The sequence below is a fragment of the Lotus japonicus genome, chromosome 4 (genome assembly GCF_012489685.1).
Source record: "Lotus japonicus ecotype B-129 chromosome 4, LjGifu_v1.2".
NCBI classification, from domain to species: domain Eukaryota; kingdom Viridiplantae; phylum Streptophyta; class Magnoliopsida; order Fabales; family Fabaceae; genus Lotus; species Lotus japonicus.
This window is the reverse complement of record NC_080044.1, coordinates 69,778,071-69,795,361: the sequence shown is the minus strand read 5'-3', so window position 1 is coordinate 69,795,361 and position 17,291 is coordinate 69,778,071. Positions and strand designations below refer to the sequence as shown.

Below are 17,291 nucleotides of genomic sequence, written 5' to 3'. Positions count from 1 at the left end.
GTAACAGGGTAAAGGAAATATAAAAAAAATATTTTAAATTCTAAGAGATTCACCAAAGGTCAAAAAATCTTATCTTTAAATTTCCTTACCCAACACAATGGATAATAAAAGTATATTCTCTTTTTTGGTTACACTAAAATGTAGGGTAAAGAATGTTACTCTCGTTTAATAAAAGTTGTCGGATTCAAAAACTATTGATAAAAAACTTACATTTATGTTAATCTAAGGAATTAGTAGAGTTCGAACCAGCAACATAATATTAAGTATGAGTCTTTCAAGTACGAATCTCTTTCTTGCTCCACCAGCTTAATAAAAGTATATATAGTATATAGGGATGGATCCATAAATTTGATACTGTGAGGGCAATATATACATATAAGTCTAGAAAGAAAAAAAAACATATATTATTAGAAGTGAGAGCATTTTTTTATCAAAAATAACACATATAAGAGCATTTTTTACTAAAGAGACCATCAATAATTACATACTTTTACTATTTAAGTGATGACATTTAGAATTGTGGAACACAAATAAAAGCATTTTTTATCAAATAGACAATAAAAACCACATACTTTTACTACTCAATTTTTTCTCTAGTGATATTATCCAAAATTAAGTGAGGGACTTGCCCTCACAATCTAACACATAGATCCGTCCCTGGTTATATACTTTAGGCAGTGACTATTTGCGCCTCCTATTTTGCTAAGTGCGCCATCCCCAAAACTGAAAAAAGACCAAAATACCCTTCAGTAATTTAAATTAAAAAAAAAAACTACCTTATCTTTCCCTACAAACCCTGCCCCCTCTTTCAACCGTATAACCCCTCTTCCTCTCCAACCCAATTTCAAAATTTTCAACCCTCACAAAATCAAGTCTCTCAAACCCACATTAACCATGGGAGGTTGTATTCTGTGTCTTCATTCAGTCCCTCGATTTGATTCTGTCATGTGAGGATGTTTCGTGACTTGCCCGCACTTTAAACTGCGGACAGGTTTTATGACTACCGCATGTTTAAGTGCGGTTAGCCTGCGGATAGTCAATTTTTTTTAATTCTCTCTGAATTCTCTTTGAATTTGCCTTCCGCAGTTTAAACTGCGGAACTATTATTCCAACACATCACGTTCTGCACTTTTAAGTGCGGAAAAATCAATTTTATTTAGGTAGCAGTACCAGACCTTAACACGATTGAAATGACTAAGTTTTTCACTTCCGCTAACAAGTTAGCGGAAGGTATAAATTTCACACTTCCGCACTTATGTTAGCGGGAGCATGTAATTTGTTTCACTACCGCATGTTTAAGTGCGGGACTAACCAATTACGTCGGAAAGTCGCGAAATCGCGATGAAAGCTAAAAAAAGCTGAAAAAAAGCTCGAAAAAAGGTAAAAACTTACATGGGTAAGCTTCTATTCTTGACTTGAGATCACCCAAAAGAAGTTGGGAGTGGAGGATTAAGAGGAGGATGAGGAGGAAGAAAGAGATGGTGTGTGGGAAGTAAAAATAAAATATTACCTTTTTATGTTTTTTTACTAAGGGCATTGTTGGAATTTTTAAAAAAAGAGATGGCGGACTTAGCAAAACAGGGAGGCGCAAATAGTCTCTGCCTATACTTTATTACTTGAAAATGAAAGGTAGAATTGAATATGCATTCTCTCAGCAAATACATCATATCGCACGTCAGCTTTTATTTCCATCTAACTATTGTACCAAATTAATATTAATATTCAATATTTAGAGTGCATTGTGGTGCTCGTCACAATCAAAGTATTTTTGGTGTTATATTTCCCTACTAAACCCCATTCCTAGTTATTGAAGTGTGCATTATTAATAAAAAACTGGCCCCACTCAATTGCTAGCTAGTTACTCTATAATTAAATAATTTAGTACTATGAAAGTAGAGTGTAGTACCTTAATTATACGAGTAGATAATTTTATAAATGGCACTAGAAAACAAGAGCTATCAATAATTAATTTTTGCTGCCATGAGGGTGACCTTGTAAAGAATATGCTCTATTGAACAAGTATCAGCTAAGGTAACTATAGTTAGTGATGATAACTACATGACAATTTTTTACGCCATGCAAATATCGATCGAAAATACCAAGACCAAAACTGCAGGCTATAAGATTTCTATTTATAACGTTCAAGTTTGCCTCCAAACACTTGATATGCCAGAACCAGCTGGAGAAGGAAACAAAGCAAATGAAGGAATCAAGCAATGAGAGACAGATACAGAAAAAGAGTGAAGGTAAACAAACAAATTAAACTAGGCGAAATGAGAAAATAACATATATGAATATATATATATAAGGAATTTTCTTAGATAATCCAAAGATTGATATAAGAAAAAATAATATAAAAGGAAATTAAAATGATTTTTAAGTTATTTAGATTGATAGAAAAAAAAAATTCTGAAAAGAAAAGTAAAAGTAATAGCATTTACATAGTTACCATTTTACTCATTTTATATAAACCTTTAAAAATAATATATCTCACTTTTAAATGCATGTTTTAACACAATAGTAAAAAGAAATTGTATAATTGAATGTTGAATCCTTAATTAACGTATTCGGCGAAAACTTACATTGTGTAATTATATATTTCCTCGAAATTAAAAGAACCCTTGATTCATTATTACCACCAAGTACCAACCTTCCTGTTCCTGTGGTTTGTTTGTTGTTTTCACAAAACCACTTTTCTCCATCACACCAACCCCTCCCCGTTCTCTCCCTTTCTGACTCATCACTGTCATTTTTTAATTCTTCATATATCCTTATCCACTTTCTACTCCTCTATTATTTTGCTCTTTTAAATCTTAATAACAGTACAGTACCCTCTATCTCTATGCATTCCTAGTTGATTAATTAATTAAACAATGTACTTACTTAAGCATCCTTAATTTTCTTCTGGTTCCTGTAGCTAGTTTTTTACTCCATTCTAGTGTCTCAATTTCTAAACTGCTGACGGTTTTCTTTATATTAAAATAAGCAAGCCTTTCAATTCATAAAAACACAAAAACAAAGTAATTTTTTAACTATTACAGTTGAGTACTGGATAACCAAACCTACTCTGATCTAAACCATTATAAATGACAATATAGTCGGTTATGATAGATTATTATGCATGCATATGAAATTATGTGAGAGCACCATAGAAAGTATATCAATTTTAATACATTAAAATGAAAATTTGAACGTACTTAATACTACTGGATTGTAAATTATATATTTTACGAACATAAATTAATAAGATATATGGTATCAAAATTCACAATATGATGGTCCACCGAAGTAATATTGGAGATAATCTTCCTCGGCTGATCTCATTATATTTTCTTGGAGCCCAATTTGGTTGGCCCGGAAGTACCTTTCCGAGCTCTACCGTTTTTCTCACAAAAAAATCACAATTATTCATTAAAAATTAAAGAATTTTTTTACAAGGCATTTTGCATGAAATTTTATACGTATCAATTTTCTGCATATATTTTTCTTTTGAAACGTTTATGAGATACTGTACGAATACGATAGATTTCATCACTATGCTGGGGAAAAACTCAAAAATACATACAAAATCCCCTTTTAGACAATGATGTGTCATTTTCTCATTGGAATATAACTGTAGTTTGACGTATCAGGACATGCCTATATATGTAGGCCCCGTTTGGATAAACAGCTTAATTAAGCGCTTATGGTCATAAGCGTTTATGACATAAGCGCTTATTCATAAGCTATTTTTAAAAATTTATTGAAATAAATTAAAAATAAGCTGTGTATAAGCATAAGCTGTTTTTCATAAGCTATTCTGAGTAGCTTATGAAAATAAGCTGAAAATAGCTTATGGCAGACCATAAGCTGTTTGCATAAGCTCTCCCAAACACTGGCATAAGAGCTTATGCTGTCAGATAAGCTCAAATAAGCTCTTCCAAACTGGGCTGTAATATATCTTGTAGTATATCACAGGATAAGAGAAGAGAAGAGTGGGGTTTTATTTAGAGTATTTATATTTATTTATTTATTTATATTTATTTATTATCATTTGATTTTTGCATGGTGTCATATGAGTTCTGACACGTATCCCTTTGTGGTTTAAGAGACGGGCCCCACATCCTCTCTGGTCCATTTAAACTGAATGAAACGACCTGTTGGTGTCCGATGTTTTCTGACGTGGCAATTAGTCAATTACCACCGACATGTCATCATTTCCGTTTCCTTTGTTGCGTCACAAAATAAAAAGCCTTGGTTGTAATATAGAAAATTGGATGATTTTTCACGTTAATTGAGATCAGAAATTTATTTTAAGTGTTAAAGACGCATATTCCTATGCTGTAAAAAACATCCATGTATAATTTTTAATGACTTTAGAATATTAAGTTCAACTTACTTTCAGTTGTAAAAAAAAACTTACTTTCAAAAAATAATATATTAAGTTTAACTTTGAATTGAGTTAAATATATAGAATATAAAATGAATAGAAAACAACCAAGTACCAAGGAAGAGTGGAAGACCACAGTTTTAGACTGAGAATACAGTGGACGGGTTGCCGCGTTGATTGGTAGGGACTAGGGACAGTGTCCCAGATCTGTGTGGCATGAGCTGTTGTTACAAGGAACAGGCTTTAGGATATGTGATTAATGCTTTCAAGTTTAATCTCTTCGGGTAACATATATAAATTAAAACGTTTTGTTTCTCTTTGAAATTAATAGTAATATAGTGAGCGGTAATTAAGCTTGTGACTTTTCTCTGTTTTTTATTTATTTCTGAAACAAAGCTCTTTATGGAAGCTCAGTTTGGCCAGGTTGTTTTGTCAGGTCGATCAGCTTTTTTGAAGGAATTAAAAAAAAGTGAATTTTGGGACATGCATTGCAGTGCCATTGCAATGTCAGTATTAATTTCTGCACGTGAATCTTCGCTTATCAACTAAAAATACACTTGGCTTGCATTTTTGTGTTTGTCAAAATTGACTGATATATATGTTTGTTCTAATATATGATATATCTACTTTTTCGTGGTTTTTCCCTCCTCGACTAACTGCCTTTCGTTCTAGATTGTTTTCAGGAAATTTTGACACCATTCAAATTTATGGTGCGTGTGCTATGGATTGCTCTGAAAAGTATTTTTTGATTAGCCATCTTTCTAGAGAGGTGAGACACGACTGATTTGAGCCTTCATTAATTGGAAAATTGGATGATCTTGTTTATACTTCGGAAAATGTTTCTTAAACCACTATAAAGGGTTAGACACCCGAGTTTTTATGGTTAAAATTTCATTTTATTTACCTGAAAAATACACAAATAGTAATATGTTACATTACATATGTAGTGTTATAGGAACTAGACCGGTCGTTCTGGTCAGTTGGACCGGAAATCACCTCGATGACAGGCTTAATCAACTAAAAATCAGTAGAATCAAGAAGCAGTCAAAACTTTTCAAATGTTCTTGTGTCTCAATCTATTGTGTGAATCAAGCATGTTGAGTTCATATTATAAAGACAAGGATGGACATTGATGGTGAAATATGGTTAGCATATTGTATTGAACACTGCAATCAGACGTTCATGATCGAGCAAAGAGGAATTAATAAGACAAAAGTCAATTACAATATTGATTTACAAGAATTGTTTAAATGATCGATTATTCATAAAGTTTAAAGTTTGGGTTAGATCATTCTAGTTCTAAGTGAATCGATGACATTTAAGACTGTGGCGATATAACCCAAACTTTTTATGTGATCATTTAAACAACACCCAAAATTAAATTATGGTAGTTGTTATTAACACTCTCATATCATCTAATTTCACCCATCTTTTTTATACGCACTTGAAAGTGTGTAATTCACACACTTAATAGGGGGAAGTAGAATTAAATGACATGAGGGTGTTAATTACAACTACCCTCACTACCCTACGTTACAATGTTTGTTTGGATCAACAAAATGACAACTATGTTCCCTAAGCTGAAAGAAGTGATTGAAACATCCTTGCTCAGATATTATACAGTTGCAATGCTACACTGATTGGAACCTTCTTCATCATGAGCATTGTCAATTAATGTCTCCAACCACATTGATATGACATACTTTTAGTTTAATTGTTGACACTTTGAGTTATCCTAATTCCTCGTATTCTAAATTAGCACACTGAACTGAAATAAGGTGAATAATGTTGATTTAACTTATAATCTTAATTTTATATTATAAATATTTGACTTATTTAAAGTGAGTTGTTATTTTAAAGGTAAAGTCATTATAATGTTCTTTAAATTTGAATAATTACTTTTTCAATGGACAATCATAATTTTTAAATTGCACTGACTCTTCATTATCATGAAATAGTAATAATTTGGAATGAGGTTAGAATAATTATTGGCCCCAATAATGCCAAGCTTAGAAACAAATGACGGTGTGGAGGGTGATTGGATCCAACAATTTGGTAAAACTGGCTCCTATCTGCATGCATGCGGTCTTTGTTTCATTCGAAACAAATGAGGGTGTACATGTAGTTTTAGTTTAATTTGTTTGGGGAATAAAGCGATATTTGGTTTAGGTTGATTAAGCATCGTGAAACATACGTAATACCGACAAGTTGTTAACCTAATTATAATTATAAGAGGTGATTTAGCTTGCCTAACACCCAAATGACAAACACTTAACTATTTATAGGGAAGGGTTTATGAGTTAAGGGAAATGAAGGGATTTGCATGGCAAATGGTCACAGTTCAAACTCTAACGAATGAACGATTTTACTAACAATTAACAACTAACATTTTCTAATAAAAAAACCTAATTATTAATTTGTGAAAATATTTATTCTCTCCGTTCATTTTTATAAGAACTAAAATGAGACGTGTATATTGGTCTTTTTTATAAGAATTAATTTAGAGTTTATAGTGCATTAATTATTTTTTGGACAAAAATGCATTCATTTAATTGATTTTTTTTCTCTCTTTCCACTATGCAACTCATTAATTATGATTAATAGAAATTAAGAAAAGTGGTTTGAAAAATGTATGTAAATTTGGAACAAATTTAATACTATCAACTACTACTTTAAATACATTTCTTAAGAGGGTGAAATGATGATTTGATTCTTAAAAAATTAGCGGAGGAAATATAAGTTAAGACATACATTGAAAACATTAATATATCATTATGCATCAAGTGAAAAGTTTTTTTAATTGATCAAACTTATTATTATCACCACGTGACTTTTTTTTATAAACTCAAAAATACTGTGTGAGGGTGAGAACATTGTGTCCAACCCAGACCGCAGCACTACAAAGGAATTCCTCCATTACAAAATTAAAAATCCCAACAAAGCTAAGATGATTCCACCAGGTACTGGTCCTCACACTTCAAAAGCTCCTTTAATTAATTGGAGCCCACAAAATACGTTAACAAGAGATCCAATTCCAATCACCACCAGACGTGTAAATTAAATTAACTAACACTCTCAGTTATTTTAGCTTAACAAAAGGGATATCAGGTTGGAATAATGATACTCAATCATACAAAACATTCATTACGGTAAGAGAGGTCTCGGATTAAAATTTTTCTACTATTAGATATCTGCACTATGTAGATATCTACACATTTGAGTATTTTCGAAATGGAAAAAGGGAATAAGTTAAGAGTTTTAACTCATACTTAATTTATTGAAATGAAAGGAGAAAAAATTGAAACCTTTTTTTTTTAAAAATAAGTGTTACTATTTTAAAAATGTACAGCAAAATATTTAAGTTTATCCTTATCCGAAAATAACTTGTCTTTACATCAAGTTTGTATGAAAGTTCTGTCTCTCCCGGCCAAGAGTTATAACTTAACAAAAGAAAAGAAAAGATTCCAACTCCATACTGGCCATGCAATACTTATTTGACCTCTGCAAATTAGCTTGGGTTTAATTAAGCAACATTATAAACAGGTAAAGTGGTACAAAAATTAATTTCCTTTAAGAAATAAAAATAGATGAATGAAAGTACTTGAAAGTATAACACATGATTCTGCGTCCATTTCAAGCAAGAGGGAGGGAAAATTTAATTAAAATATGAAGAAAAAATCTCAAGTGAATTCTGTTATGATTATATAAGTAATTAATTAGAACATGTAGGGTCGTTGAGAGTTGACAATCAAGTCCCAGATATATAGTAGTAATTTACAAAGGCCGCAAAGAAAATCAATGGGTCACTTAAATGGTTTTGTGGTTGAACAAACAAAAAGAATGGTTTTGTGGGGACGCAGATCTTATACTCATGGCTTTTCATTTGATGGTGGTGCAAATGACTTTTCTCTCACTCAAAGCGTCACTAAATGCTATAAGCACTCATGAATTGATAAGCTAATTTGAGTATGAAAAGCTTACTTATAAATAGGTTAAAAGCTATTTACATAATTAAGTTTTCTCAAGTATTTCTACATACGTTTGTGCTATAGGATAAACTCAAATATACAAAGTGATCATTGGATGATTAATTTAAGAGTTCTTAATATGTTAGACCTTGGATGCGCTTGACATCAACCAGTAAAATTAAACATTTAGTGGAGTTTTTTATGTTTGCCAATAAAACACACACGTAAAGTTATGACTCTCGTCATTGTAGCATGCATTTTAAAAAAAAATTGTTACATCGAAAAGATAAATTGCACATCCCTTCAGAGATCGATCCATATACTTTTCCCTCCCCAACCCATTTTCCCCGGCTCTTATAACTTGCTATAAATTTTTGTTTTGTTTTAGTACTCTATAAATTGTGGTTGTTAGTAGTCTTCACTATCTATATATATTGACCGTCACAATATGCATATGCATGTCAGATATATCTTAAAAAATATTATGGGTAATTCAATTCAACTAACTACTATAATGATTCATTGATGTCTAGGACTATAGCATGAATCAAGTGGAGCATGCTTATATTACATCCCTGATAGCTACTAACCCAAAATCTGTTATTGATCTCTTTCATGATCAAGTTAGTAATGAGTTTGCACTTGGCTGTCAACCATGTTAATTTCTCCTTTTAGCTTTTGGAGATATCTTCTAGTGAGCTATGTCAATTCACTCCCACACATATACACGTATTCTGATTCTGTTACATAAATTTTAAATATTTCATAACAAAGACATATACACTTATTATTCTTTGCAGCCCAAAAACATAGGCGCCTTACTAAGCTATAAAGCTTAATTAAACAGGCAAAAAGATAAACAATATTTACTAGCTAGTGCCAATATAAGTATATAACTATATAAGTTTCAGGAGAGTCGAAAAGATACAAAATATTTGATGTAATATAAATAAAGATAATTAGTAATTGATATGTGATTAGTTAAAATATAAAAAATAATTTAGTAATAATTTTAAAATTTAAAATTTAAAATGATAATTGATATTCGTATAGATTTCTCTCCTAAATTTTATCTTGATAAAGTACAAATGTGAATAAAAAAATGTTTCCCATTAAACGAAAACTAAGTTGAACAATATATAAATAAAAAGTCTCACTCGCTCAATGCCTTAAAATTATATTGATGAAATGACTCATTGTGTTTTGGTGCGAATGGAAGTCGATCAAGACAATTGGTGCATAAAATTTATACACATTGGACAAAGAAGTAAAAGTGATTTCACTTTGTTCTATCCAAAAAAATTCATTTTATTAAAGTTAATTATATCAAACTTCATTTTTTTCAAAGATTTACCCAACAAACAGTTTGCTTGGTGGGTTTGTTTGGTAAACATGCATTTTTTGTAAAAAAAAAAATTCTTTTTTCTTATAAGTCATAGTGCATGTTTGGACATGCGGTACGGTGAGCTGAAATTACGGTAGATAAAAGATTTTTTTTAATTTTACTTCATCAACTATGACTTTTTTTATTATTGTTATTTTCTATCATATATTCAAACATACACATAATTTATTGAATCTCGGACATCCGTGGTTAATTAAGATCCTACTTCACCCCTGCATATTGGAGCTTATTTATTTCCGCTACTCTAACTCCGATAAGTCCGTATCTAAACAAATTCATAGATGATTTGTTATTAGACTTCCTTGACTCATAAAAATTAAATCGAAGATGATAATTGTGTTAGGTTTTGTGTCTAAGTCTAACCCATGCCATGGACATTTTGATTTCACATTAATATGTTGACTTTTCTGGGCAATTAAACTACTCTCAAAGTAGCAGAGCTTCAAGTTGGTGGCAAGACATCTGGAAATCCTGTTTTGATACGTCAGGAGGAAGCTGGTTTGATGAGGCCGTGAGTAGAAGGATCGGCGATGGGAGAAGGATTAATTTCTGGTCTGAAAAATGGTTGGGCGATGAGACTTTGAGGTTTCAGTTTAATAGACTCTTCCACTTATCAGCACGTACAGTGCTATGCTAGTATTGGGGAGATGGGTAGTTGGGATGGAAATTCGTGGTCATGGAATCTGCTGTGGCGTCGTCCGCTTAGAGAAAGGGAAGGCAGAATGTTGCTGAATCTTATGACGAGACTTAATCAAGTTACACTCCGTCAAGGGATTGATGATAAGTTACTTTGGCTTAATAACTATGAGGAGGGATACCGGGTAAGTTCTGCATATGCTCATATTAAAGGCTTCTGGAATTCTGAACCTGAATCTATCTTTAAGCAAATTTGGAGGCTGATTGTACCTGCTAACATCAAGTCTTTCATGTGGAAAGTGTCATGGGATAGATTGCAGACCAAAATTAATCTTGCTAAGAGGGGAGTGGCAATTGACGAGGATGGTTTGAAGTGTTCCTTTTGCAGCTGACCAGTGGAATCTATGAGTCACTTATTTTTCTCTTGTCCATTTTCATATAATCTTTGGTGTAAATGTTACAGATGGCTGGCATATGATCTGGTGTTACCTGAGGATTGTAGAACTCATTTCCTTCAACACTCTCAGAATCGCTGGAAGAAAAAACAGAAAAGATGTTGGAATTCGATTTGGGCAGCGGTGGTGTGGTCAATGTGGGTAGCTCATAACAATGTAGTATTCAACAATGAGGCTGCAGATTCAGAACAGATTTTTGAAATGATCCAGTGGCGGTCTTGGAGCTGGTTTTCTGCATTGGAGAAGGAATTTAGATGTTCTGTATTTGAGTGGAAATCAGACCCCATCTCATGTATCACTCAAATTTAATTGCTTGCTTGCTGTTCATTTGTATTATGCAGGGAAAGTTGGCAGCTGCTAACTTATTTGTTTCTTGGCACATACTTCTGGGGCCATGGTAATTGTGGTTGGGAGCTGTTTGTGTTGTGCAGGTGTTGGAATGCATTACTTTCCTGATGGTGCTTTAATTTAGGATCTTCATATCCTGGTTTCTATGCTGGTTGTTCGCTGGATTTTTTTGTTGGATACTTGTCTGTGTTTCTATCAATTTTTGGGGCATCTTGTCATGGAATTTAGGTGGACTCTCTCTAATCAGGTCATGGATTATTATCTGGTGGTGGTTGTGCTATGTTTCTGGTGTCTTCTCAGAGGTTGAGGCTTGTTTGGTGTGATTATGGCTATACTTTGGATATCATGATGATTATTTCTAGGAGCAACATGAACATATAAGTGTGGAGTGATTTTAGGCATGCTGACCTGTGCTGGTTCTTGGGACAATGACTTATGATGTTTTTCCCTTTATCTATGTATTTTAGTCTCCATTGGAAGTTTCGTTTTGATCTTAGTGGGAGGTACTCTTTTTCCTTACTAGGTTTTCCCTAAGGAGTTTTCTCCTAGTAAGGTTTTAATGAGGTCTCCTCCTAAGATCTTTCTTCCATGGAGAGGTGGGGGTGGGTTTTTATATTCTTTGTCTTTGAAAGTCACTGTACCTTTCTTTTTCTATCCTCTTGTATTGGGTTGAAGTACCCCTTGTGCTTCATTTCAATATATTCTTAATTGCCTATAAAAAAAATTCACAAACTGATAATGAGAGTATACGTCATAGTACGTTAGGGGGTCAGGAGTGTTGAAAATTTAAATGTAAAATAATGAAATTCATGTTTAGTGGGAATAATCACCTTCCTATTTTAGTACTCTAAATGCAAACCATTTCAAGTTGATGACATAAAATTCTCATTATCAAACCTAAAGAATAAAGACATTATGGTATAAAAAATTCAACCTTAATGCCACGTACGCATAAAAAAAGATGACAAAAGAAAATTAATCTCTAGTATTCATCGAAAAGGGGATGTATTTCATACATTTTACCCAATTTATCATGATTTCTTTTATAATAAATTTTATAATTTATTAGTCATTTACTAAATAATAAGTTGAGGTATTTTAAACTCTCATGTTAATTGGTACTAGAGCAACGCAAATTAATTAATCACATGTGCTATCAAAGTGAATAGGCGTGAGCTCTTGCAGCAGTTCAGACCTTCATTACTTTTCATAATGGAGACTCATGTTCAGTTTGATAGAGTTAAAAAGTTTTGGGAGAATTTGGGTTTTTTACCAGTGAATATTGTGGAAGCTCATGGACACTCAGGTGGATTATGGTGTCTTGCCCTTTCACACATTTTACCTTGTATTCATGTGGTAGATGTGTTTGAGCAGGCTATTACTGTGGAGGTGCGGGTGTCTCAAAGCCCGTGGATTTGTACGGGTGTTTATGCTAGCCCTATCCCTGCATCTCGGGTTGCGTGTTGGAGGTATCTGGCAACACTTCGCCAGCGGATTAATTATCCGTGGATGATAATAGGAGATTTTAATGATTCTCTGCTCAGTTCTGATCAGCGGGGAGGGGTTTTCTCTCATGCAAGGGCGAACCTTTTTGCTGCTATGCTCCAGGATTGTGGTCTCATTCCCCTTCACACTATTGGGCTTCGTTTTTCCTGGGTGCGACGTCGTGGTGGTGTGCCCGTTATGCATAAGAAGCTGGATTGGTGCCTAGGAGACTCAGATTGGAACTTCAGATTCCCGGATGCTTTAGCTGAGAACCTTACTCGGGTTCATTCAGATCACTCCCCGGTTCTTGTTAGGTGTGGTGGTTCCCCGCCATTCCGTGGTTCGAGGCCGTTTCGCTTTGAGGCAGCATGGCTTTCCCATGCGGACTACGAGCAGGTGGTGGCTTCAGCCTGGTCCCCGCAAGAGACACTCCCCGGGAACTTGCATTTGGTCCAGGAGCGTTCTATGGTGTTTAATAAGGACGTGTTTGGCGACATTAGGAGACGGAAGCGTACCTTGCATGCACGAATTCGGGGAATTCAATTGAGACTTGATACGGTGGACTCTGCTGCCCTTTCTCTGTTACATGATAAGCTTCAGATTGAGCTTCATCATACCCTTGCCCAGGAAGAGCTGTTGTGGTTTCAGAAATCTAGGGAGCAAGAAGCGCTGTTGGGGGGGCGTAATACACGGTATTTCCACACTAAAACTATCGTTCACCGAAGACGGAATAAGATCATTTCTCTTACTCTACCGTCTGGTGAGGTGTGCACGGATGAGCAAACCTTGCAAGTTGAGGCGTTGCGGTTTTTTAAAGGATTGTTTTGCTCTCCTTTGGCGTCTAGGCCACTACAGGAAGGGAAATACTTCTGCCCCAGTTTGTCCCATGAGCATGTGTCCCAGCTTTCAGCGGAGGTGTCACCTCAGGAGGTGTGGAGGGCGGTTTCTACCATGGGGTCTTTCAAGGCCCCTGGCCCTGATGGTTTCCAGGCAATTTTCTTTAAATCTTGCTGGCATATTGTTGGAGGGAGTGTCTATGCAGTTGTCAGGGATGCTTTCATTACTGGCACGTTTGATAGAGCTCTCTCGGATATGCTTGTTGCGCTAATTCCGAAGGTGGATGTGCCTGCATCTTTTCGTGAGTTGCGGCCGATTAGCTTGTGTAATGTGATGTATAAGCTGATCACTAAGGTCTTGGTTCTTCGCCTTAGGCCATGCTTGCAGGAAATTGTGGGGCCTCTTCAAAGTAGCTTCATTGCGGGGCGGGGAACTTCTGATAATGCTATTATTTTGCAGGAGGTAGCTTACTTCATGATGAATAAGAAGCGAAGGAGCAGGAATGTTATCTTCAAGTTGGACTTGGAGAAAGCATATGATCAAGTAAGCTGGCAGTTCTTGGAAAAAACCCTGGTGGAGTTTGGCTTCCCGTCGTCCATTGTTGCTTTGATTATGTATTGTGTCACATCCTCTTCTATTTCGCTTCTCTGGAATGGGAATCGTTTACCGGCGTTCAGTGCTACTAGGGGCCTTCGTCAGGGTGATCCTCTTTCATCGTATCTATTTGTGCTTTGTATGGAGCGGCTTGCTCATATGATTAATCATGAGGTGCGCCAGGGCCAGTGGAAGCCGGTTCAGATTAGTCAAGGAGGCCCAGGTATATCTCATCTCTTCTTTGCTGATGATGTGTTGTTGTTTGCTAAGGCAGAAGTGGCTCAGGTGCGGAATATTTATCGGGTTTTAGAGGACTTCTGTGGTGCTTCTGGACTTAAGATTAACCTTTCAAAGTCCAAAGCCATGGCTTCTTGGTGTGTGGATGGAGCTGTTAAAGATCGGATTGCTGCCATCACTTCCATCCCTTTCACGAATAATATTGGAAAGTACCTTGGCTTCCCCATCCATATTGGTCGGGTTCGGAAGGAGGATTTCAGTTTTATTGTTGACCGTGTATCTGCCCGCTTAGCAACTTGGAAGGCTAGCTTGTTGAACAAACCAGCGAGAGTTACCCTTGCCAAATCTGTCTTGTCCGCCATCCCGGTGTATGTCATGCAATTGAATTGGCTTCCTCAATCGGTGTGTGATCAGTTGGATATGGTGGTTCGAAGGTTTATTTGGGGAAATGCTCACTCGAAGGGTATCCCCTTGGTAGCCTGGGATAAGGTGGCTCGGCCAAAGAAATATGGTGGCTTAGGGTTGAGGAGTGCGAGATTGAATAATGTGGCCATGTTGGGTAAACAACTTTGGGGTTTGGTTCAACAGGATGAGAAATTTTGGGTGAGGGTGGTACGCGGCCAGCATGTGGCAGGGGGGGAGGTTCTGTCTTGCGCTGCTAGCGCCGGTTCTTATTTTTGGCGTTCCATTATTAAGGCACGTGACATGCTTAAGGGAGGGTTTCAGGTTCGTTTCGGTGATGGCAGCTCTTCTTTCTGGTATTCCTGCTGGACACCCTTTGGTTTATTGTGTGACATAGTTCCAGTGGTTGACATTCATGACATAGACTTGACTGTGAGGGATGTCTTTTCTGAAGGATCTTTCAACTCCTCCTTGTTGTACACCGAGTTGCCACCTGAGGTTAATCAGTTCTTGTTCACTTTCAAGCATGTTTTCTTTGATTCCGGGACTCGGGATTGCTTGATATGGGCTCATAATATGAATGGGAATTACACAGTTAAAGATGGGTTCCAGTGGCTGCTGCATCAGGAGGAGGTTGACGTTGATTCAGGTCCCGTTGGTGGTTTATGGAATGTGGTTTGGAAGGTGAATGCTCCAGAAAATATTCGTGTCTTCCTCTGGCTGGTCTTACATGATGCATTGCCCACCCGCTGCCTTCTGTTACGCCGTTCCTTGGCTACGCCCGCTTTGTGCCCTAGGTGTGGAGTTGGGGACGAATCGATTTTGCACTGTCTTCGTGACTGTGCGGATGCAAGACGCGTTTGGCGTGGCACCGGTTTCATTCTCCCTCAAGCATTTTATGCAGTCCAGAATTTTGGGGAGGTGCTGCGTATTTTTGATGGTTTTGGGTTGCATATCGTGCTGGCTACGGCTTGGGTGATTTGGAAGGAGCGCTGTCGTTTCGTTTTCGCGTCCCAGCACCTAGTGGTCCACAAAGTTGTTCGTGAGGCACGGGAACTGTGGTTACTCATTGCTGATACGTATCACCGTGGAGCTACTTCGCCGACGGTTCGCTGGGTTCGCTGGCAGCCCCCTAGGGAGAATTTTGTTGCTCTCAACACCGATGGCAGTTCGCTGGGGAATCCGGGTGCTGCGGGGATTGGTGGTGTCGTGCGATCTGAGCATGGGAACTGGCTCTTGGGTTATGCGGGTTCTATTGGTGAGGCAGATAGTTTGCTTGCGGAATTAGTGTCCATTCTTCGTGGGTTGGAAGTCTGCTGGGACCATGGGTATAGGCAGGTGGATTTGTTTTCAGATTCTCTGCTCGCTTTGGGTTTGATTATGGATCTGCATCCTGTCTTTCACCGCTATGCTGCGATTATTGGGCGGATTAAGACGTTACTTCAGCGGTCGTGGCAGGTTCGGTGTCAGCATATTCTTCGCGAGGGAAATTCGGTGGCGGATTTCTTAGCTAAGTATGGTGCATCTGCGCAGTCGGCGTTTTTGGTTTGGGCTTCTCCCCTGCAGAGTCTTGTGCCTATGTTGAGGGCGGATCAAGTGGGAACAGAGTTCATGAGAATTTAGTCTTTGTTTTTGTTTTTTTTGTAAGCTTTGTTTATCAAAAAAAAAAAAAAAAAGTGAATAGGCGTGATAAGTGACGACGCGACCAAATTTTCCATGTCATGTACGTCACAAAAAAACAATTTATGCCTAAAATTTTCCCATAAACAGTTGCTATCACTCACAAAGACTTTCAAGAAGGATAGTTCTGCATATAACATCTAAAAACGAAGCTTGAAAATGACATGCAAAGCTAATTAAATAAATTCGGATGCAGTCCACACCAATTAGATAGTAACAGATAATTATTTCAAGTTCTAAACATATAGGTTTTTATGCCATTATTATACTCTGTTTTCCATTTTCATATAAAAATAAATAAATAAGAGTAAAGTACACTCACCCCCCTTAAGGTTTGTTAGAATTACAATCCACCCCATTCTTATCTAAAATCTACATCCCACCCCATTTTATATAGAGGCAAATTTAGTGACGAAAAATATTTTTCATTAATAATTAGTTATTATTTAAATTGTTAATCAATAATTTCAAAAAAAAAATCAATATAATCCAATAAATTTAAAAATGAAAACATCACAATCCTCCTCATTCTCTCAATCGCGTTTTTCCTCCGTAAATTCATAATGCAAATTATGCAATAGCACACCTGCCCGATTTACAAACTATATCTCGAACATAGTGAAACATGCTTGTGTTTTCATATTTGGTAATAATTCAATTTTAATCAAAATAATCTCTTTATACCTCCAATTTTCAAAATTGGGTTGTAGGCCAAAAAAGCAACACAAATGGGTGAAGAAAATAGAGAAACAAAATTATGAAAATATGAAGTGGATCTGAGGTTATTAGAGCCCAACGAGGCGGTGGAGCATCGTTTTTAACAAAATCCAACAATATCTAAGACCAACAGAGCGTTCGCTCACAACTTAAAGGGG

At 36.1% G+C, this 17,291-nt stretch overlaps 2 protein-coding genes across 2 annotated transcripts; both read left to right on the top strand.

Annotated features, from left to right (window-relative positions):
* The first annotated feature begins 10,389 nt into the window (after positions 1-10,389).
* On the top strand, positions 10,390-11,234 carry LOC130713255 (uncharacterized). Its single transcript, XM_057563040.1, has 3 exons — positions 10,390-10,751; positions 10,842-11,094; positions 11,175-11,234. Exons 1-3 carry the CDS (start codon positions 10,390-10,392, stop codon positions 11,232-11,234), a joined length of 675 nt encoding a protein of 224 aa, XP_057419023.1.
* A 1,159-nt stretch (positions 11,235-12,393) lies between these two features.
* Positions 12,394-16,359, top strand: LOC130713254 (uncharacterized). The gene has a single exon (XM_057563039.1). The coding sequence runs from the start codon at positions 12,394-12,396 to the stop codon at positions 16,357-16,359; it is 3,966 nt and encodes a 1,321-aa protein (XP_057419022.1).
* The last annotated feature ends 932 nt before the right edge of the window (positions 16,360-17,291 follow it).

Excerpts from the sequence above, each read along its gene's own strand:
- LOC130713255 (XM_057563040.1), top strand. The coding sequence starts at position 10,390 with ATGGGTAGTTGGGATGGAAATTCGTGGTCATGGAATCTGCTGTGGCGT. Across the intron at positions 10,752-10,841 it reads ATTGACGAGGATGGTTTGAA|ATGGCTGGCATATGATCTGG; the intron begins GTGTTCCTTTTG and ends TAAATGTTACAG. Across the intron at positions 11,095-11,174 it reads AGAAGGAATTTAGATGTTCT|GGAAAGTTGGCAGCTGCTAA; the intron begins GTATTTGAGTGG and ends TGTATTATGCAG.
- LOC130713254 (XM_057563039.1), top strand. The coding sequence starts at position 12,394 with ATGGAGACTCATGTTCAGTTTGATAGAGTTAAAAAGTTTTGGGAGAAT.